This window comes from Plectropomus leopardus, chromosome 8 (assembly GCF_008729295.1).
Source record: "Plectropomus leopardus isolate mb chromosome 8, YSFRI_Pleo_2.0, whole genome shotgun sequence".
Classification (NCBI taxonomy): Eukaryota; Metazoa; Chordata; class Actinopteri; order Perciformes; family Serranidae; genus Plectropomus; species Plectropomus leopardus.
This window is the reverse complement of record NC_056470.1, coordinates 8,078,951-8,101,154: the sequence shown is the minus strand read 5'-3', so window position 1 is coordinate 8,101,154 and position 22,204 is coordinate 8,078,951. Positions and strand designations below refer to the sequence as shown.

Here is a 22,204-nt window from a genome sequence, read left to right as displayed (position 1 = left end):
GCATCTGCTACTGACATTCTGGGATGCCGCTACCGTGATGTCAACTCAAGCACACGGTGGGATTATGCTGCAGGCGATTATGTTTATTCAAGTACATAGCAAACCAATGCCAGGACATCAACAAAACACATATGCTAGCACAAATAGTTAGGGTTAGGCAAAAGAGGTACATGTGAAGAAAAAGAAATACTGCAATCAGATGGGAAGTGAACACCGGATTCCTGCATGAAAGTCTGCAGTTTGTTGTATCCATCCACCACCAATCCAGCCTACAGGGACCTTCATGGTCCTGATATTTTATCATTACTGGCAGCATTTCAACCGGATGCCATCTAGCGGTGTATCAAGTGGTAGCAAAAGTTGGCTTTTAGTATCTTACACCAAAAGCACTGCAAAAGTGGCGGTATATGACGACTTCAACATTAACGACAATGAGAGCAAATTAAGATTTCACTTGATTTGTTCCAAACATTGGTCTCCTTGGGGAAATTAAGTCCTATGTTTTGTTATCCATCAACCATGGCAACCTGCCCCCTTACGTGAACTACTTCGTTGTGTCTTCTGTCAGTGTATTGATCTAGGGACCTCAGCCTTCTTGATTACATTGGTTGCATGCGAATTGTGTTAGAATACTTTTCATGGGTATACATACTAACAGTGCATGAGAACACCTTGCCTTAGAAATTCCTACCTAACTGACTAACTAACTGAGCATGCAATTTCTTTAATACAAATTGGAAACTTGAAATTAGACAGTGGAGTTCTCTTCTTTATACCTATAAATATATATGCATTTAGTCTTAGGTGAAACATGAGGACTTGATGAAGATTAGTTGAAATAAAAATGGAGCAGAAGCTTTTAACATTTTCTTTAATGTTTATTTTTGGTCAAACTGTATTATAGGAAAAGTTGATAACAGCGGCTTTGGTGATTTGCTGATGAAAACACCACTATTAAATATTTCTATTTAACTTGTCTTGGAAGTTTTTAAAGCTTTGTGGATATTTAGTTATATGAAAATGTTTAAAGGCATTTTGATGACAGTAATTGATCAGGCATACGGTTCTACACGATGTAGACATATCAGGAAAACTGGTTCGAAGAGAAATCAAAATTAAGTTAATTAGCTGATTAAGTAAGAAGTAGAAAACTAGATTAACAATAGTGACTTTAACATGATGATATTATGTGAATTTTAAATTTGTTTACTGAAGATTTACATACTTTGACTTACTGCATGTTTACGTTATTGTTATGCAGAGGTTAAGGTTAAAAATTTGCAATTTAGGCACAAGTCTAAAAACGGCCTCCACTAAGCCCCACTGAAGAATGAGTTCATACTGTATAAAACATTAGTCAGCCTTTTGCTGAGTTGCATAACACACAACTATCCCTCCCTCTGTAGGCTATATTTTAAGCATTTCTGTTTTCACTTAAATGTCAAAAGAAACCATGATAAAGACAGACTACATGCCCAGACAGCTACCACCAGGGGAGCAGATTACACACAATTGCATTCTGTCTTGCTGAAAGGTTATAGCCTGAGGGACGCTACAGAATGGTTTTTGACTATTGTTTGATGAGGTTCAAAAGAATATTCATTGATGTTGTTTTCAATCAATAAAAATCTTAATGTTTGACCTACAAATCTATTAATCACATCTGACTAATTGAAGCCACATATAAGCTAAAACAAGGAAGACTATTGTAAGAAATACTTTGATGGAACACAGATTCGATAGACATAGAATTTGTCCTTGCACTTGAGTAAAAAAAAAAAAAAAAAAGGGCTCTGTTTTGGCACAAGCCCCCCCCCCCCAAAGAAATCACAGACTTCCTTTTTCCGTTTAAAGCCTCTGCCAACGTTTATTTGTCTTTGTATTGTTCTGCAGCCTGGAGGGACTGTTTGGGTTATCACAGTAATTTTGCACCAACAGAAGTGTCGAGGGAACACTCAGGCCGAGAGTATAAGCCTCAGTGCATTAACATGAATGTGTTTTAAATGAGGACTGCGTCTGTGAATGAGTCTCCCTGTTCGGTCTCTTGCCAGGAAGAGAGCCGACTCCTAATCTCCAGTGACTTACGCATGCGGCAGTGTTTCCACACATAACTACAGTCCATACACTGCGTGGTTACACACTGTATGTTTCAGTGTATCTCCGTATCCATGGCAACCATACTCAAAGTATTTCCATGGCAGTCACATATGCATCTGGCAAAGTCATCATTGCTCTGTGGTAAACCCCGTTGCTGTAGCAACCGCGGGTGTGGCAAGGGGTAGAGTGACAAGGGCGGGTGGGCGGAGGAAAAACTGTTACAGAGGGATCATACAGGGACACACACAGAGGAACATAAGGGGGACATGTGGTGTGTGTGTATGATAGAAACAAAAAGCGGATGAAATGCATATGAGATTAATCTAAATAAGAGGAAAAGGTTCTCTCATACTGCACATAAAGTCTTTGTTTTAAAAATCAGGAAATAGTGTGTTCAAAGAGAGAGGAAGGAAAGAGCAGAAGATAGAAATTCAAATAAGGAACCCAACTTTTTGTGGGCACTGGTAAACTGGGCACAGGGCCACTGAGCTGAGTAGGACCAGGTTTTTCCGTGGAACATGTTCATTTTCTTTCTGCCTCATCTTTTCCCCCCGTGTTTTTCTACCCATGCTTTATGTTATTCATTCAAACTTTTGTGAAGTTATAAATACCAGGAGTTGATACTGTTGGTTGTCTGTCGGTCTCTGGAGTTGGTTGTGCAGTGTGTTGTATTAATGTGCAAAATATCATTTAAGTTACTAGAAAAACACTAGGTAAACAAAAAAAGGGTAAAGACCCATATCAAGTTGTTAAAATTTTAAAAATTAATAAACCTAGTAATGTCATGCAAGTGTCCACAATTAAAAGTGCCCCTCGCTGTTTAGATAGTGTTATCTGTCAAGCTTTCTGTTCTTACCCAACACATAAATAGTTAACAAGCCTGGTTGTACTGAAATTCTTTGTCATTTTTGAACAAATGTCTCACTGGTGAGCACTGATTTTAAAGGCGGAATTATTTGTCAGTTGTAGCTAGCTATTTAAATTAAATTTAGGTCCATAAATTGGTATAAATTTTCTGATGTGTCCAGAAGAGGCATGTAGCCTAAAAACTTTTCCTAAAAAGTGATTTTGTGCTAAGGTTGAGCTTAATTACTTGATTATGAATACTATGGCTATTTTTGACAAGCCCACAAATCATCTGATCAAAATGTACTAATAGCGCGCCCCATGGATGACGTTTTTCTGTAGGCCAAAGCAAAACTGTGTGTCACCCTGGTTCCCTTGTCAAAAAGCCTATGGGATTTTTCCAATGGATTTTGGATTACTGCAGAAAATAAACAAATGTTTATGATACTTGCATGTTTTTGGGTTTTTATTTTTTTGCAAGATAATCTTCACAAATTAACACTACTTTTAGGATTTTTCAAGCCTGAATGTAATTGCCAGAGGGAAAAAAAGCTAATGTTAAGCTGTAAATGAACTACACCTTAGTCGCATGATTTAACACTACTAATGCATCGAGGTTGTAAAGCCATGTTTGGTGCTGCTTGACATGATCACACTTTGCAGTTTCATTTAGCCATTTGTTGGCAACCAACGCATAAAAGCTTCAAAGTTTATGAATGGGTAGTTACTGACAGATTTTATGTCGCTGAAGACAATGTGAAAGTCTCTTAAGCTCGTATGAACAACAGACCTTATTTAAGGCGTCTAACCAAAGACCCATTCAAAAGCCCCAATGACTTTGAGTCAAGGGAACTGGAGGTGCTGAAATACAAACTTATTTCCATGTTTTTGAACTCATTCCTGGGTTCTCTATCTATGTAACCTAGTTTGGGTAGTTTGCACTCAACCCTTGATCTGCATTGTATATAGTTTTATAATAAAACACAAATAACGCAACTTCTGATCAACCCATGTCAATTTCAGGTTTAAAATATGAACTTCCAGTTAGGTCCCACCTGCATCTGGTTTTGGCCACTGCCAATTTTACTTTAAACTCTGCCCATTCCCAGTACAGACACAAATCATTTTAGTGGTTGAACATATACAGATAATTTGTAGTTACTCATCCCTAGTACTAACATAATCCAGTTTGGCTGGTTAGCTTAAAATACTTGTACTTCAGTTTGGCAGATGTAACTTTCTTGAGTAATGGTTTGGGTTGTTGGAGTATAAACTTGACCCAAATCAAATAAAGAGCAGGACTATAAACTAGTGTTAATCCAAACGCTAATGGGACTGGGTTACTACTGTAGACTAAGTAACATGGTCAGTAACCTGGATATGCAAGCCCTTAACCCTCCTAGATAACAGTTTCCACTTGAGCAGACAAACACAATGTAACCAATCCCTTATATTTTGCTTTTGGAAGATGCATGACAGGTACAACCCTTTAGGTTCTTTATATACTGAGTATCACTCTTACTAGAGTCGAATGCACAGCACTTTTCCAGAGGTGTTATGAATAACCTGCCTGAGAGTATGAGTAGGCAGCCACATAGCTGTCATTTGGAGGCTATACTATAAACAGAATGTACAATCTAGATCAAGGCAGGAATGATTGGCATCCCCGAAATAACAGGTTACAGCCTGGTATGAAGGATGATTCTGGGCTTGTAGGAGTACTAACTGCTGGGGAACAGACTGAGGCCGGTATTGCACCTGTACACACTGCTCACCATGTTCTGACAAATTGATTGCCCTTTCTTATACCTTACTATAACCTGTAAAGTGGTATTTATGTATAAACTGTCTGTGACCTTCATCAGTCTTTATATTACTCTTCTACTACTGCCATAGATAAAGCACTGAACAGACAGTGACCTCAGCTGGATTTTAGTTTATAGGATGATTCCTTTGTGGTACATGCTGAACAGGACAACTTACATCTCTTTTATTCATATTGGGTGCACTCTCAAAAGCAGACTGTGCCAGTTTGAGCAGTGTGGGCATGTCAACTTGAATAGTCAGCTTAGTATAACCAACCACCATGTGTATGAAGAGCACTGTAAACAACACAGACTAACTAACACATATTTTACATGGCATGTAAAAGTAATGAAGCTTAATGATGCACCCTACTTCAACCTGTGGAGCAGCCTAATCAGCTTGATGAGGTGAAAACACTTGCGTTGCCTTGTGTAAAACACCAGACTGCATCTCTTTATTCCTATTCATTGTAATTAAGATAAGATAAAATTGCTGTTTGCATAAGAAATAAAACACCTTCTTTACACTGTATCACTTAAAGGTATTATTGCTGTTTGTAAACAAAATGTTCAAATTTGGAGTGTGCTTCCTACACTGCTTGTACTGTAAGCTACTATACTACTGAAGAAACATAATGGGAAAGCCAATACCGTAGAAAGTTAAATAAACGGCTGCTACCTGTCAAAAAGACAACAGGCCAACTCTGCTTTAATCTCCAAACTCTCCCCCAGTGCTCGGCAGTAAAACAGAAAGTAAAAACCACACCTGGATTCACTCTCGTTTTAGGTTGAACTTTGTCTGCCTGGTATTTCACCTTACTAAATTAGTGTTTTTAATCACCCTGCCCACAATTGTTTTTGGCTTCCTCTTGGATGCATGCTGCTTACAGTCTGCCCCCTGGTTGCTATCTTGTCAAAGCTCCCGACCTCACCTGTGTGCTGTTATTGGTTGCAGCCCAGAAACATCCTGAACACAGCAAGATATGAGGTAAATAAGAAATAATAGTCAGACGGCCAGGTCTTTGCAGATAAATACACAACCACACACCTAAGGGCGGCCATAAGTCAGACTGGGAGGCATCTCTTGTATAAGTGAAGTAATACATTGTTTATTAAGTAATTGACAATGTAGTGAACTGTAGGTTATCACAACTTTGTGACAATTTCAAATCTTTAAATATAAGAACCATTCAAATTATTGTTTTGATAGCTCATTTATAGTAAAGGTGCCTTATTACTTTTCAGTTAAATCAAATAATGTGGTTAATTTTATCAGGTTTTTATATTGTCCTGTCTTATTCAGCAGCATGACAAATTGCATTCCTCAGCAAGTCAGTAGAAGGCTGATCTTTACATTTGCACCATCTGCTACTCCCTACTGGATGACGATCTTAGGGATTACATAGCATACATGCTATGTTTGTTGTCATTACATGACTGGGAAGGGAACTGCTCTCTCACGTTTTCCATGAAACTGATCTCATATGCTGAAAATTGTATGACTTTTTTTCTGATGGGAGAGTTTCATTTCAGCTCTCTAAACTCTTGTATGATTGTTACACCCAAAATTCTGAAGTTCCCTGTCTGAACCTCCATCAACACATGCTGTCATCCACTTGGTACATACTGTTCAAGAATTAACACAACATCAGCTTTAAATAATGCTGGTAACAGTGACTATTCATGTGGCTCCCACTCTGCTCCGATATAGCAAAAATGTACATTTGTGAGAAAAGGTTGACTGTAATCATACGTATTTTATTGAAATATGTTCACATAACTAAACATATTATGGAAAAGCTAAACCAATTATATCAGTTTCATTAAAAAACTTGACATTGCAAAGTGTTAAACTAAGTGGTCAAAAATAAACAATATATACTTGTAGGTGTTACCGAATATTTGATTGATTGACTTTGCAGCAATACCTAAATGTGTGTCTATCCAGCCAGTTCTCATTTGAAGTTGTCAAATACTGTCACTTTTGCTTTGAAAGATCCCCGTGCCAAAAGCCACGTTTCATAGACCCCAGTTTTCCACCTGGGAGTTCAGTGTTCATTTCCCATCTGAATGTGATGGGGTTTTTTCAACACCTAACCATGTGTCCTTTTTGCCTAAATCTATCCACTCACGCCCTTGCAGCCAAATCCTAAGCATTAGTGTTTGTAGGTCATCCCACCATGTGCTTTTGGTACTCTCACTACCTAGGGCTCGCGACCACGGAGCCTTGGTCCATTGAACTGCACTACGCTAATTGCACTATGCTAATCCCATTGCCTCTCGGGAGCATTCCTGCTCCCTTATTTCCTAGTTTTCCTGGATCCTGGCCGTAACCTTGGCTGTGCCTGACCGTGGTGATAGCTGTGCTGATGCTGTGACCCTGCCTTTGGTTGTGCTCATGCTGTGGCTGTACTGATACTGTGCCCCCCACTCGCCCTGATCATGGTCTGGTCCTGTTTAAGCCGATGTTGTGATCTTGCCTTTGGACACCTCCCTATCAACATGTGCATGAGACTCTTATCATTACCCTCAACATCATCATAGAGTGTAATTAATAATTTCACACCTATCGTTATTGTAATATGACATGCATCTGTTTCTATTACTGCTGTTCCTCTCCCCCTCTCTCCCCCTCTCCTCTCCTCTCTCTTTCTCTTTCCTTTTTGCCATGGTTGTATTTCATTTGTTATTTACGACATCTATTGCACATCTGTCTGTCCTGGAAGAGGGATCCCTCATCATCCTCTACCGCTCTTCCTGAGGTTTCTTCCTTTTTTCCCCCGTTCAGGGGTTCTTTTTAAGGAGTTTTTCCCCGGGTGATGTGAGGGTGAGGGCAGAGGGATGTCGTACACTGTCCTCTGAGGAAAACCATGTTTTGTGATAATGGGCTCTACAAATAAAATTGACTTGACTTGTAGACATCCTGGCATCGGTAGAGGCATCACAGAATGTCTAAAGCAGACGCTGAAGGATACCTACAGCATAATATGTAGACGTGGAAGTCCACTGACAAAGCAGCAATATGTGATGACTTGGGATTTTAAATGATTCATTCACAGTTTTTCAATTCTATCTTAAAAAATACTCAAATGCTCAAATGTAGGCTACAATGAAGCAGTTTTTGTAATTGTTCTTTCTGTTCATATTGGCCTCATGATGTGACTCAGATGTCCTGGAGATGGGAGACAACATCAAGTATTATATGTTTCCTAAAGGTCAGCTCAATTAAACCCTGTTTGAGCTTCAGCTGACCTTCAGAAGTAAATTGTACACAACAAAAGACTCTATTATGTCCTTCCAACATCTTACACTGAAATAGGAATACAGAGGGCCAACATTTGCAGCAACCGATAACTTTCTTTCTTTCACTATACATGTGCATGTGAATGTTGTGTAAAAAAAAAAATGTGAACCTTTCCTTTAATAGTATCGTGTTTGACTGTTAAAAGGTTGTGAAGGGAGAGACCAGGGAAAAGACCCCCCCAAAAAACTTGTCAAAAGCACTTTTTAGCTTGAATTATTGTGTTAGAATTGCTGTCAGATATACTTTGAATGGGATTTCATGGAAAATTTGATCTAAGGTAAGTTTTGGAAAGACAACATTGGTTAAAAGGATGGAATAAACTATGAAATGTGATTTATTTTATTTATTTATTTATTTTTTGCATGGGGGTTGCTGTCTGATTATCATTTGAAATTTCACTACTGATGCAGTCATGAAGCAATAGTGCAAAAGTGAAATGGTTCAGTTTACAAGATGTTACCATTGTGTTCACAAGCATCATGCCAAACCACTAGAGGCTCTTTCTAATCTCATATTTATCCAGAAAATCAAACTGAACCTCTTGTTCCTGAGGAATGTGAAGTATCCTTTCTTTCATATGAACTCTGATGTCTTGCAGTTTATGTAAGTAGTGGTTTTGTATTTTGGTCAAACAACCAAGTCCATTGTCCATCATTGAATTTGTCTGGAAATTTTGGCAACAGCTGTTATCGATAGAAGTTTCTGAATTTGAATTTCTTCCAAACTGCGTCTTTTGCATGATAGAAATGCCATCAGCACGCCAATTTGCTTGCTTTGACTTCTGTGGACGATTAACTGCCTTTTTCACACATGGGCTCAACTGGACATTACACAGACTTTGTACTAGGGAGCTATCAGGGTAAAGTCCGTTTCTAATCAGGTCCAATTAAATCGGACTGTTACGTTCTTGAACACAGCTTCTTGTTGGTAATGTTCAGAGAAGCTCCAGGTTACTGTGTATGTTTAAAACATACACAGTAACCTGGCTTAAGAGAGTAGGTTGTCTTGGTAGGCTGTCAACTTAATGGTATAGAAGGCTCAAGTGCAACACAATGGGGCATTAAAACAAAAAGGGTTGTTCAATGTGCAGGATCGTTGTACTGCATCCTGTCAGGAAGGGCTGCTGGACAGCTTGGAGTTATTGTTGAACTTAAGACACTCTGCAGTGAAACCACCCATTTACAAAAACATCAAACCCAACGATGACAAATGTGATTCCTGATACTTTTGTCATTGCAACATAACTTACGACGATGACAGCAAAGGGTCACTATGAGTTCACCCTCCAGATGATACAATTTTGACAACTCTTGAATGAGAACTAATGCAACGAACATTCCTCCGCCCTGTGCCTGCCCACACACACACTACAGTAGCTCTGACACACTCCGACACACCTTGTGACAGCTTAGTGCAGAGCTGACAGCCACAGGTCCTCTGAGATGTTTATTGAGTCTTACAGCACACACAGTGTAAAGGTCCGTCTCTTTATCCTGCTGTAAAATCCTGCTTAGGCCCAGTCAAATGAGATATATCAGCAGGCTGATTAGCTTGTGATTTGCCAGCAGATGCAGTAACAACCTCAGACTTTTGATGTTGTAATGACAGATGGTGACAATCACTTGAAGCATGTGACTGTTCCTGATAAAAGCCTCATTACCTTTGATTAATGTGAATTGAATGAATGGCAGGCATACCCTGATTCCACCCTATGCAGAGTAAATAACTGAAACTCACTAAGATACAGTTAGCTCTTCACAGGCAAAAACTCAGGTTAAGACTCGAAATATGATTGGAAGCTGTGACAACAACTCCTTAAAGAACCACTTACGTAATGCCAGTTGTGTGTTTTTTTGTAATGATTGTATTGAGTGGCAGTTGAATTAACCTCAAACAGGTTTGGTAGTACAAAATCTGCTGACAACTCACATTTATCTCCTGAGCACAGGATGATTGCATTTGTCAATAGCACAAATCACATTGAATGATTGATTGTGATTGATAAAAGATTTAGTGTTTTTTATTTACCATGTATTGGTTTCTCAACCTAAAAGTAGCTGTAAAACCAAAATCCTTACGAATCAAACTTCAAAGAATTATCTTTTATGATACTCTTACAAGAAATGCAGAGGTGTCAAAAAAATGTATTTGGAGGTTCCTAAAGAAGCAGGGGATCCAGGACTGCCTAATTTAAATTTTTACTATTGGGCTGCAAATATTACCAAGCCTTTACATTGGACATTCACATATGAAAATAAACAGGGCACAGACTGGACACAACTGGAGCTTTTATCTAATCCACTACCACTGCTTACTTCCCCGCTACCATATGATCGTAATGTACAAATAACAAATCCGGTGGTCAAAGTTTCACTTAGGATATGGCTACAATTTAGAAAACATTTCAGATTAATACAAGCCAGTTGTTTTTTCCAGTAGCAAATAATCCCTTTTTTTATAATCTGTGTTGGATTATTCATTTCAACACTGGCATATTAATGGTGTTTTTCCATGATCTATTTACAAGCAATACATTTTGCTCATTTGAAATGTTTACAAAGGACCACAATATACCCACATCCCATTTTTTCAGGTATCTTTCGTCGTTCGTAGTTAGAGTAAGAAAATGTTCCCTTCATTTCCTTATTTGCAACCCAAAAGTGATACAGACACCATTTTAGAATTAGACCCCCTTTCGTTAATTTATACACTTATTTGGGGATTGAAACCGATATATCTTGGAAAAAGACAAAAAATGCATTGGAAGAGGATCTGGTTGTGGCGCTTTCAGAGGAGGTTTGGCGAAATAGCCTTACCCGCATACATACCTCTTCACTGTGTCTACGACATGGACTAATCCAGTTTAAGGTGCTTGACCGCCTTCATTATTCAAGGGATAGACTCAGTAGATTTTTTTCAACTACCGACCCCAGCTGTGCGAAATGTAGTCACAGATCGGCTTCAGTTGGACGTATGTGTTTATTTTTGAGGTATTCTCTCATGTTTGTAATCAGACCATAACCCCAGATTTTCATATAGCCATCTTTGGCATACCTCCCCCAAACCTCAAATTAATGGGCTTGCAAGCAAATGCAGTGGCATTTGCGTCATTGCTTGCTCGTAGACTTATCCGGTTTAACTGGAAGTCAAATAAAGCACCATCATTTGTGCAGTGGTTGCGGGAGGTGCTCTCCTTTTTACCTTTGGAAAAGCTTAGGTATAAAATAGGCAAAAAACGCAAGGACTTTGTTCAAAGCTGGAGCCCCTTTATAGATTTGTTGAAGGTTTTTCCTTTCATTGACCTAGCTGGTTGTTTCGTTATTTATATAAATGGATATGTTTATTTTTATATTGCTCTTAAATTACTCAACACATAGAATTGTAATCAGGAGATCCTGTCTAGTCTTTAGTTTGTGTTTTTTTGTTTTGTTTTTGTTTTTTTCTTCTAGAGCCTTGGGGAGGGGGAGGGGGGAATCTTATGCAACTTCTTACGTTTGTTTGTAATGTGTGTTAATCTGTGTGTTGTTTGTATAATTTTGAAAATTAATAAATAAATGTGCTAAACAAAACAAAAAAAAGAAATGCAGAGGTGTCATTTATACTTTCTTTCTATGTACCTCTGTGTACAGTTGCAAGCCAGTGGAATTGGTATTGCCATCATCTCCAATGTGTCTGCGAAACTCCGTAAATTTTTGCATTTTGGGATTTGTCTCAAGTATGTTGGAAAAACTGAACTTTTACTGCAGAGGTCATACAGACCGTAGTAGCATCAAGCACAGACCAAAATGTAATACACTTATATTTATAATGCTTTTTAAGTTAAAAGTTAGAATGTTTAGCTAGCTAATGTTATTAGCATGCCAGTGGTGTGTAGAGTGCATGCATAGTGGATCATATGGTTTAAATAAAGTATGTTGTGTCTCTTTTACACCGTGCCCATATTCAACAGGATTAGAAGAAGAAAAACATTTCTGCATTGGCGTTTATAATTCATCCATGAAGAGATGCATTTCTTTGCATCTTCCCTGGCAGCCCACTGTGATTAAAACATGGTCGCCACTTTTCTGTCTTTTTTGAAATTTATTTATTTTAATTTTTGGAGTTGTACTGTCATTACTATTAGAACATATATGCTGTTTGGTTATTCATTGCATCAGACTTTTAGGGGTGTAAATATGGGTACAAAATGTCAACACACTGAAAGTGAAACTTTCCCTCATCTCTACAGCAGAGAATGATACTGTACAAAAGACAAAAAAAAAAAACCCCAAAAAAACCACCATAACATTTTACCCAAGTGATGAATTTGATTATGAAAAACAAGTAGTTATGTAAATCCATAATATCCTCAGTAATAATGTTTACATATGATATATAAATAAATAAAGAGGGATTAAATAATGGGATACTGGCTGTAATGGGAACAGAAATGCCCACAAAACTGGAACAAAACTTGCTGCTGGTAAATGAGTTGCATTAGAAACCATATCAATAAGGAAAACTCTGGTATCACACTACACATTGTAGCAAAATTACTTCAAACTAAACTTAAGTGCTTTATTCTTGCAGTCTGCACCCCTGATAAATGCAGACATGATGTGTGACGTAACTTTATTAGCTTGTTTACAGTCATTTAGCTTAACGAGAGTCATACGATCAACAAAAGCATGTTTCATAATTAATAGTGAAATCACTGAAATTCAGTTAACTCTGAAGCCCTCCTTGAGTGATCTGCTCTTGTCTCTGTGGGATTTGCATTAACATCTCATATGACTGAAAACCAGGTGATAATATACTGTAGGATCAGCATGAATTTACCGCAGTCATGCATTTCACTAAGCACAGTGGGAGTTCCCCCTTGGCATATCTTATTTTAGAAACTTACCAGATTTTTCCTATGTGGCAAAAGCTCAAACTCACATTCTCAACATCATATCAATATTGCCACATGTTCTTTTTTAGTTTTAGTCAGTCCCTATGCGCTTTGCAACCCTATGCACGGGCAGTCGCAAATGCCCCAGTCTTGGATTGGCATCCTCTTTGGCTGAGAGATGATGGGAGTCTATTTTATTTTGGTGCGTTTCCATGATAATATTGAGGCCAAGAGCCACTGGCAGGAAAGGAAGAAGGTTAGGGAAGATGGAGGAGAGAGGATATGGTGGAGGGGGTTGGCTTGGTAATGCCAAGACTCATGACTCATCGTGGTGAGGGACTGGAGGAGGAAACGAATGAAGGAGGAGAAGAATGCAGGGCTGGTATTGGTGCAAGGATGGTTGAAGGTTGAGCCGCCATGTATGCCACTGTAGTTTCACACTGCAGCATGGTGGGAAACATGGAAAAGTTTCAGTGCAGGGAGGAATAGTGGCTCTGTTATCAGTGTGGTGTAAGAATTCTTTACCAATGTTGACACAGTGAGTAGTTCTCTTAGGAATCAGCATCAGTTATGAATTATAGAAAGGTGTTTATAGTGCCTATAATGCATCACAGCTCTGTTATCTGAGGCCCAGGTCACGTAGACAGACACATAAGCACATAGTTGTATTACAATATAAATAAACTTCGGCTTGTGCTTTTAAAAGCCTCAGGCTCAATGGCGTTAACCTAACTTACCTCTTGTTTGACTGAATGAAAGCCAGCTTGTTAGAGCAGTTCACCTAGTTTGCAGATGCAACCATATAAAACAGTCCATGTGGAACGTGTTATATTCAGAGCAAGATAAGGGGTTGCAGTTGCCTGCAGCAGCCAAGGAATTCCGAGCCCTTAAGCATCCAAAACTACTAACCCTTATACAAAAGGTCTTATTGCACACCGCCGTGACAATGGTTACACTCCTGTTCCAAAGGTACAAAAGTATTAAAATATAAGCGTTGTGTTTTAGGACAACCAGCAGAATTTGTCTTTATTGACAATCAGGCCCCAAGGAACCATGCCAGCTTTTGAAGCCAATTTTGGGAGTAGCCCAGTGGTAGACCTACTGCAATTTTCAGGATATGTCACATGATGCACTACATGAAAAGGGGTAACACCTGCACACTTACTTCATGCCAAACAAATGTATTAAAGACAACATTTCAATCCTGCTTCGCTCTTCATCAGATCATTTGACCAAGTCAAAGTTGTTTCGAAGGCCATGCACCTACGCAATGTGCGTATAACTATCAACGCCAAAAGGAATGTTTCCTATTGACTTACATTGTGAAAGCAAATGTGATGTAAATCAGGGCATACATTTTTGTTTAACATCACAACCTCCGTGAAATGACTTATTTTACATTTAGGATTTAAGCCATTTTGTTGGGTAACATTCGGAAAGTCTCGAAGAGCCACAACATTAAATCATTTTATCTCTATACAAGTAAGCGCAGCACTAAACCTTAAGTTAGCCATTCGGATGGTAGAAGTAAGACAACCTGCTCTATGTGCGGCAGAGTGCAGAAGTAGGCTACTGACCATAATACCCTGATCATTCAGGTAATCTTATGTGCGACAAATGAACCATTTTGGCTTCCTGCGCCACTAAACATTTTTTATGGAAATTAATCTGGCCCCATGATTATCGCTGTATCCAGGTTTCTTAATACATCCATGGTGACAATGCTAACAAGCGACTCTTCCTCAGTGTCGCCTGATGTTCCATCAGCTTTCCCAGCTCTTGTAATACCAAGGATAGATATGCTATATGGCAGGCCTAGCTTTATCTCTGTTAACCAAATTTTGTAGAGGGTTATATGTACCCAGAGGACCTGTAGCCTAAAAAGCAATTCCTGACACATTACATTGTTGTCACAATCTTTGAGTACACATTCCTTTGTTTTTGTAACTAGCTAACATGTAGTTACATCAAGTGGAGTCAGCCCCAATGTCAGTTCACCAACATCAGCCATGTCTGCTTCCTCCTTATTTCTGTGATATAACTATTAAAGAGACTACATTAAAGAGATTTGGAAAAGAACAGATAAATCGGTTATTGACATATTTTAAGATTCCATGTATTACACATCAGAGTTAACATTCTTTTGATTACATTATCTCTGTGAGGTTATGTGCCACCCCAAAGAAGCCTAACTTGGTGTTATTCATTTTGGTATAGACTACACTCAGGGGCGGATTATCAGACAGAGGGCCCCTGGGCCCCCTATTAAACAGTTTTTTGCATCCCTCTAATGTATCTTTTTGTAGGTTTGTCTTTCTTTGTCATCATTTTGTGTCTTTGCATTTTGTGTCTCAGTGATTGTTTTGCCCCTTTTGTAGTATTTTGAGTTTCTTCACAGTAACTTATCATCTCTTTATTTTATTTCAAACATCCTGTACATTTAATTATTATTATTTTTTTTTTTTTGGTAAGTCCTGCTGAGTAAATCTTTAAAGTATACATTTGTAAGGCTAAGGATAAAGACTGGAGAAAGATAGGAAGGTAAAGATGAAAAAAATAAAAATAAAAAAGCATCCTACCCACACCTCTGAAGATAGCTAATTAACTAGTCATATAAACCCAAAGTTATAAATCTGTGATGAGCATTTAGAAATTTGAACAAATTTTGTGAATCACAATTTGTGTTTTCACCCTGTGTTTCGCATGGTGGGGACTTCCTGTTTATTTCAGTATGTCAGCATTTCAACAATGCTCGCTAATATGATGCATAAAATGTATTTAGGAAATATATTTAAAAATCACATCAATAAAATTTAATTAGAATCTACAATATAAAAAAGTACAGAAGCTAAAATGTGGGTATGAATATAAAAAAAGTTAAATAAAACAGAATATAGTACATGGTCGATAGGAGTTCTGAAAAATGTATGAACTGTAATGTCAACAGATGTGCACTACTGTAGTAAATATAAATATGAAATAAGAAATAAGACTACATAGATCCAGTGTCACTGAAGTTTAAAATTTACTATAACTTTTGACTGTTCCTAAAAATTACCAGAACTATATCATTACAAACACAAACACACACACACCTTTCTACTGAAATATGAACACGCCTTTTCCAGATTTTTTCAGATAAGCGGCATTGATGTGTAATAGCTACTGAACATTAATTAACCAACTATCAACCAACCCCCCCCCCACCACCACCACCACCACCACCACACACACACACACACTGAACTTTACCGATACATAGCTGCTGCTGCTTGATCTTTTTGTTTTTCAGTAGTTTTATATGGAGAATCACACACACAGAAAAGTTCAAAGTAAAGAAATATTCCACAATCCTCTCAAAAGTTTTCTCTGACAACACAGTGAAGCCCGTTGAGAGACCAGGTAATGGTTTTGAGTGACTGGACAATGTGTCATACAAGTGTAATGTTACAGCCCTGCCTCCCTCTCTCACCCGGACCTGCAGCCAATGGGAGCTCACCACAGTCCCCTCCCACAGCCACAGGCTTTAAAACTCCTCAGTCAACTCTTTTCTTTCTATCCACTCTGGTCTCCCCATTGCCTGCCAGCCTGCCTTGGTCTGATCTCACCAGACTTATTTCATCCGAAAAGAAAAACCTCCAGATTTCAGAATGACCTCCACTTATAAGACCACATCTTACACCATGAAGTCTTCCAGCGCCCCAAAGAGCTTCAGCAGCCGTTCCTATGCTGGACCAGGCAGTGCCAGTTCCCACAGGAGCTACAATGTCAGGAGTTCCATTGGAGGAGGCAACAGGGGCTATGGAGGTGGCATCGCCAGCTCCTCTGCCTTTAGCGTGAGCTCAAGCATGGGTGGTTCAGGCTTTGGAGGAGCTGCAAGCTATGGTGGTGGCTTTGGATCAGGTGTAGGCTTGGGCTTTGGTGGTGGCCCCCAGGTCCCTATCGCCGCTGTGACTGTGAACAAGAGCCTCCTGGCCCCCCTGAACCTTGAGATTGACCCCACTATCCAAGCTGTCCGCACCCAGGAGAAGGAGCAGATCAAGACCCTCAACAACCGCTTTGCTTCCTTCATTGACAAGGTAAGAGGTTTGTGCAGAGCTAGTGTGTGAAAAAATAAGGTTGCCCAGGCACTTGACCTTAATCTTTTCTTTAAACAGACAGAATCTGCTTTAAGTGCGTGGAAAGGTCATTCAAAGTGTCGTCAAAAGGCTGAACATTTCTTTAAAGCACCATGACATTGTTATGCAATATTTGATATGGAGCTCCATATGTTTGCCACATGCTCTCTCATGCTGATTTCCTCAGTTTTTGCTGCGTGGTGAAAGTTGATTTATTCCCCACTCTGCTTTCGTCACCTCCCACAAATGCAGTCAAGACAGAAAAAAAATGTGCTGTAGCTCAAAGTTAGGGTTAGGCTGTCTATCTTTTGGCTCAGGCTGCCCTTTTATAGTGATGAAAAACATACTTGCAGAAAGACAAAGAAAGAGAGCTAAGGGTGTGTCAAGGCAGAGCTCAGGGCTTGTGATACGAGTTACCTTGGGAATGGGCCCTCCCTTAGCTGGGGTGTGGCTCTTTCAGCTGCCCTGGTGGCCCCCACCCCTCCCAAACACTCATATACACAGTCAGTTCTGAGTGCCATTGTTACCTTAATGACAAAGCCTCCTTTCACTGTGACACAATTTCAAAAGACTGTCCATTGGGAGTACGCTGACTTTTAATCATTCAAATCAGCATTTAGCTCCAGTATGTAATACTTAATAGTGTATCTCTCCTCTGAGACCTCAGCAGTGGGTTAATATTTAAAAAGGCCAGTTGGTTTCGTGTTCTGCTCAATGCTAGCTGACTGGCTACATATCAACTCTCCTTCCAGTGCAATGATTAAAAGAAGATAAAGAGTATTTTGCATGCTTCACCACAAGCCAGATAAAATTCTATCCTATCATCTTGTGATGTCAGTTTAAAGGTGATATAGTATCTTTATTTACTCCAGTTCAGATGATGACCAAAAGGGGTTCTTGGTTAGGTCTCACCTGTAGAGCGCAATCTATCTGAGCAAGGTCCATTGAGTCCCATATATTGGACAACCTTGCTTTTACTGTTCACAAATATGCAAACTCTCCACCTTTACGTCATCCACCTTCACTTCTCCCCTCCTCCTCTATTTAGTGAGTACATCTCCCTTACTTCCCAACCCCCTCCACCTCCTTTCTACCCTCTGCTCTTTCCTCATCACATCTAAAGCACAGTTAAATATTTACCTTTCTACATCTTGCTGCAGATGCAACTTCGCTTCACCCCCTTGTCTACCTTCATTTGTCCTCTTTGACTGCGAAACACAGGCTCACAAAAACAGGAAGACATGCGGGAGAAGGGTTAACTCGCCCCATTCCTCCATCACTGGCTTTTTTCCAAACTCGTCTTGTTCTCACTCCTCTCTACCTCCTGTCAGGATGCACGTACGTCAGGCCTTCCTTTGGAAAAGCCCGGCCAGTTTGGAAACACTGCCAACAGCAGCTTACAAAGAACCAAAGTTGGATAAGAACAACAAAGATTGTGGACGGTGAACAGAAAGCATGGCGAGGTTGATCCTTATGATAGAACTTTAGGATGTTAACCCAGAGGCAATGCTTTTTTGTTCAGGGCAGACTGCAGTTGTAGCATACTTTTAAAGGGAATTTCATGATAAGTCGTAACCGATGACAAGGAATATTTATTACGACAAAAATGTAAGTTGCTGAATCTTAGTAAAGGCTTTTTGATTGGTTGCTAAGGAATAACCCCCAACTTATTAAATGTATTTCTGCATCTTTCCCTACTCATCAGGTTCGCTTCCTGGAGCAGCAGAACAAAATGCTGGAGACCAAGTGGAACCTGCTGCAGGGACAGACCACCACCCGATCCAACATCGACGCCATGTTCGAGGCCTACATCGCCAACCTGCGTAGACAGCTCGACAGCCTGGGAAATGACAAGATGAAGCTGGAGGCCGACCTGCACAACATGCAGGGCCTGGTGGAGGACTTCAAGAACAAGTAAGTACGAAGGGGGCAATGGCAGCTACTGATGAGTTGTTCTACCCCAAATCAGGCCTGCTCTGATTAGTCTGGTTTATCTAGATTTCATCTTTTTCAATGAGGTTGCACTGGACAATTGTCAAAATGCAAGACACTTCATTCACAAATAAAATACAGCTGGATTTAAGAGTTCGAGTCCACATAGGGCTTTAAGCCTAGCTATATTGCACACTGAGTTAATCTTTTTGTGGACTACTCCCTTCATCTGTCCATTGTCTTGCGTCATACAAACTCTAGGGAATTACAGCACTGAGGAAGCATGTTACAAACACCCACTACATTACATAGGAAATCATTTTACAGACTTGGCTATTTTTGCAGCCTTGTGCAAAAGAAAGCATGTATCTGTAACACAAACAGATACAATAGTGGCGCACATACTTGTCAGTTGTCAACAGACGAATGAAGCATGTCAGCTAAGGTCAGAGGAGCCCCAAGGGAGAAATATCGGTAACACTTCTCACACTTGGCTTCGAGTCAACAGATTCTGTGTGAGGAAAAGGCCCCAAAGGAGGTCAAGAGTTAGGGATGGACTACTAGCGCCACCTGGTGTTACATTGGGGTATAAACTCTTGATATGAACATTCAAAACCATGAATTGTGTGTTTTTTCCCTCTCAGGTATGAAGATGAGATCAACAAGCGCACAGAGTGTGAGAATGACTTTGTCCTCATCAAGAAGGTCAGCATCATCATTCACTCAACTTGTTAGCAATTTATTTTGACACCTCTGTGCACATGGACAGTTCTTTACGTGTCATTCTCACAAATATTTTTTGGTTGCAGGATGTCGATGAGGCCTACATGAATAAGGTTGAGCTGGAGGCCAAGTTGGAGAGTCTGACAGATGAGATCAACTTCCTCAGGTCAATCTATGAAGAGGTATGACTCAATTGCATTTTTTTTTCTTTTTATTTCTCAGAATCTGTTTAGTATCTTGCCTCTTGTGCCATCCATGGAGGGATATTAGCAGGATGGGTGTCCTGGATGACATAGAATATACCGATCTCTCACCTTTTCTGTCTTTTCTATTTGTACTTTTGTAGGAACTTCGTGAGCTCCAGAGCCAGATCAAGGACACTTCAGTTATTGTGGAGATGGACAACAGTCGCAACCTGGACATGGACGCCATCGTGGCTGAAGTCAGGGCTCAGTATGAGGACATCGCCAACCGCAGCCGTGCTGAGGCAGAGACATGGTACAAGACCAAGGTGAATGAGAACTCCTTTTGAATTGTTAATGTTTCTGTCATTTCTTTATGTCGAAAGGTACATATCAGGTTGCAGTCCCTGCTTGCCATGGGGTTAAATTTATATTGAAAGAAAGCTGAAGGGTTTTTTCCTCAGCAAAAACATTCATCAGGTTGTGTGTTGACATATGTATTGTTCTTATCAGTAGGATATCCAGTTTGTAATATCTTGTGTTGTTGATGTTTATTTAGTATGAGGAGATGCAGACATCCGCCACCAGATATGGAGATGACCTGAGGGCTACCAGGACAGAAATCGCAGACCTCAACCGCATGATCCAGAGACTGACGTCTGAGATTGATGCCGTCAAGGGACAGGTATGGGAAAAAAAGTGTTTTGGCCCTATGGTACACCATTGTAAGCCATCATATAGTTTGGTATTATCATAAAAACAATCTGGAGAGTGGACAAAGCCTTACTTTTTTCTCTCCCCAGCGTGCCAACCTGGAGGCCCAGATCGCTGAAGCTGAGGAGCGCGGTGAGATGGCAGTGAGGGACGCCAAAGCCCGCATTAAGGACCTGGAAGAAGCCTTGCAGAGAGCCAAACAGGACATGGCCCGCCAGATTAGAGAATACCAGGACCTGATGAACGTCAAGCTGGCTCTGGACATTGAGATCGCAACCTACAGGAAACTGCTGGAGGGAGAGGAGGACAGACTCGCGACTGGCATCAAGGCTATCAACATTTCCCAACAGAGCAGTAAGTTGTCTTTGTTGACTTCGCTTTCATTGTCTTTGTATTGACTGAAGTCATAACAAAATGTCTTCATTAATTTAATTTACATTTTAGTTACATTTTTTTTTAGTTTGAACAGATTCAACACTTTTCCACATTTAACTGTTTCCTTCTCACCTCCCTTCTGTCAACAGCAAGCTATGGTGGTTATCCCATGGACAACATTAAGAGCAGCTACTCTAGCAGTGTAAGCAGCGGATTTGGCGGCGGATATAGCGGTGGCAGCAGCTACGGCGGTGGCTTCAGCAGTGGCTTTAGCAGCGGCAGCCCTGGCTACATCACCAGCCAGAGCAAGAAGAATGTTGTTATCAAGATGATTGAGACCAAGGATGGCAGAGTGGTGTCAGAGTCCTCTGAGGTCATTGAGGATTGAGCTGTCTAGTTTAGAGGTGTAACTACCTGTCTGCTATGATCTCCTCTCCCTCTCTGGTAGTTTTATCCTTACAGTTCACCCCTGTCCCAAACTATGAAGTAAAATGCTTGCCAGCCACTCTCCAATAGAACCTGAAGATGTTTTTCATGAAGCAATACATGATCCTAACACGACCAAAGATCTGAAAAAGGGACCAAAGAATTCATTTTGTATGTTTGATGTCTGACTGTCTGTACTAAAAAAGAAGTTTTATCATGGAAAATGAGATAAAAACTGAGCAAATTGCAACTATTGAAAGAACATATATATATATGCAACACTCCCTTGAAATCTCGGCAACAGCTGTTCCATACATGAAGGGCTATTTCATCCAAATGGTGTGGCATAGACAGTGGTGTTTTCAAAGGAATGTGAATGTACTGAAACAGAGCTTCAGCCTTGTTGGTCAACTAATGTCCTAAAATTGCCTGCTACAGTAGGTAGTGCATGTCTTCCCTATGCGTGTCCTGTAACTGAAACTGTTCGACCCCTTAGGAGGCTGCCCTCATCATACTGTTGTCCTGAGGTGCTGTTTTTGCTACCAAACCAAATAAAATGTGTTTACTGAAAGAAAAGCGTTACTTTTTTGCATATTGAATGATGATTACTCAAAGGGAGAAAAATGCAGTAGTAGTAGACTAAATTCTAATAAATCTGCCAGCAATAATTCGAAACACAACCCCAATTCCACAAAAGTTGATATGCTGTGTCAAACTTAAATAATAGTAGAATGCAATGCTTTGAAAATCTTTTTGACCTATATTCAGTTAAATTACAAATAGAAGATATTACACATTCAAATCATAAA

The 22,204-nt window shown here is 39.8% G+C and overlaps 1 protein-coding gene across 1 annotated transcript; it reads left to right on the top strand.

The window, feature by feature from the left end:
* The first annotated feature begins 16,465 nt into the window (after positions 1-16,465).
* On the top strand, positions 16,466-21,966 carry krt8 (keratin 8). Its single transcript, XM_042491264.1, has 8 exons — positions 16,466-17,004; positions 18,749-18,957; positions 19,620-19,680; positions 19,785-19,880; positions 20,045-20,209; positions 20,440-20,565; positions 20,684-20,948; positions 21,119-21,966. The coding sequence occupies exons 1-8, from the start codon at positions 16,576-16,578 to the stop codon at positions 21,355-21,357; spliced, it is 1,590 nt and encodes a 529-aa protein (XP_042347198.1). The 5' UTR covers positions 16,466-16,575; the 3' UTR covers positions 21,358-21,966.
* The last annotated feature ends 238 nt before the right edge of the window (positions 21,967-22,204 follow it).

Excerpts from the sequence above, each read along its gene's own strand:
- krt8 (XM_042491264.1), top strand. The coding sequence starts at position 16,576 with ATGACCTCCACTTATAAGACCACATCTTACACCATGAAGTCTTCCAGC. Across the intron at positions 17,005-18,748 it reads TTGCTTCCTTCATTGACAAG|GTTCGCTTCCTGGAGCAGCA; the intron begins GTAAGAGGTTTG and ends CCTACTCATCAG. Across the intron at positions 20,210-20,439 it reads AGACATGGTACAAGACCAAG|TATGAGGAGATGCAGACATC; the intron begins GTGAATGAGAAC and ends ATGTTTATTTAG.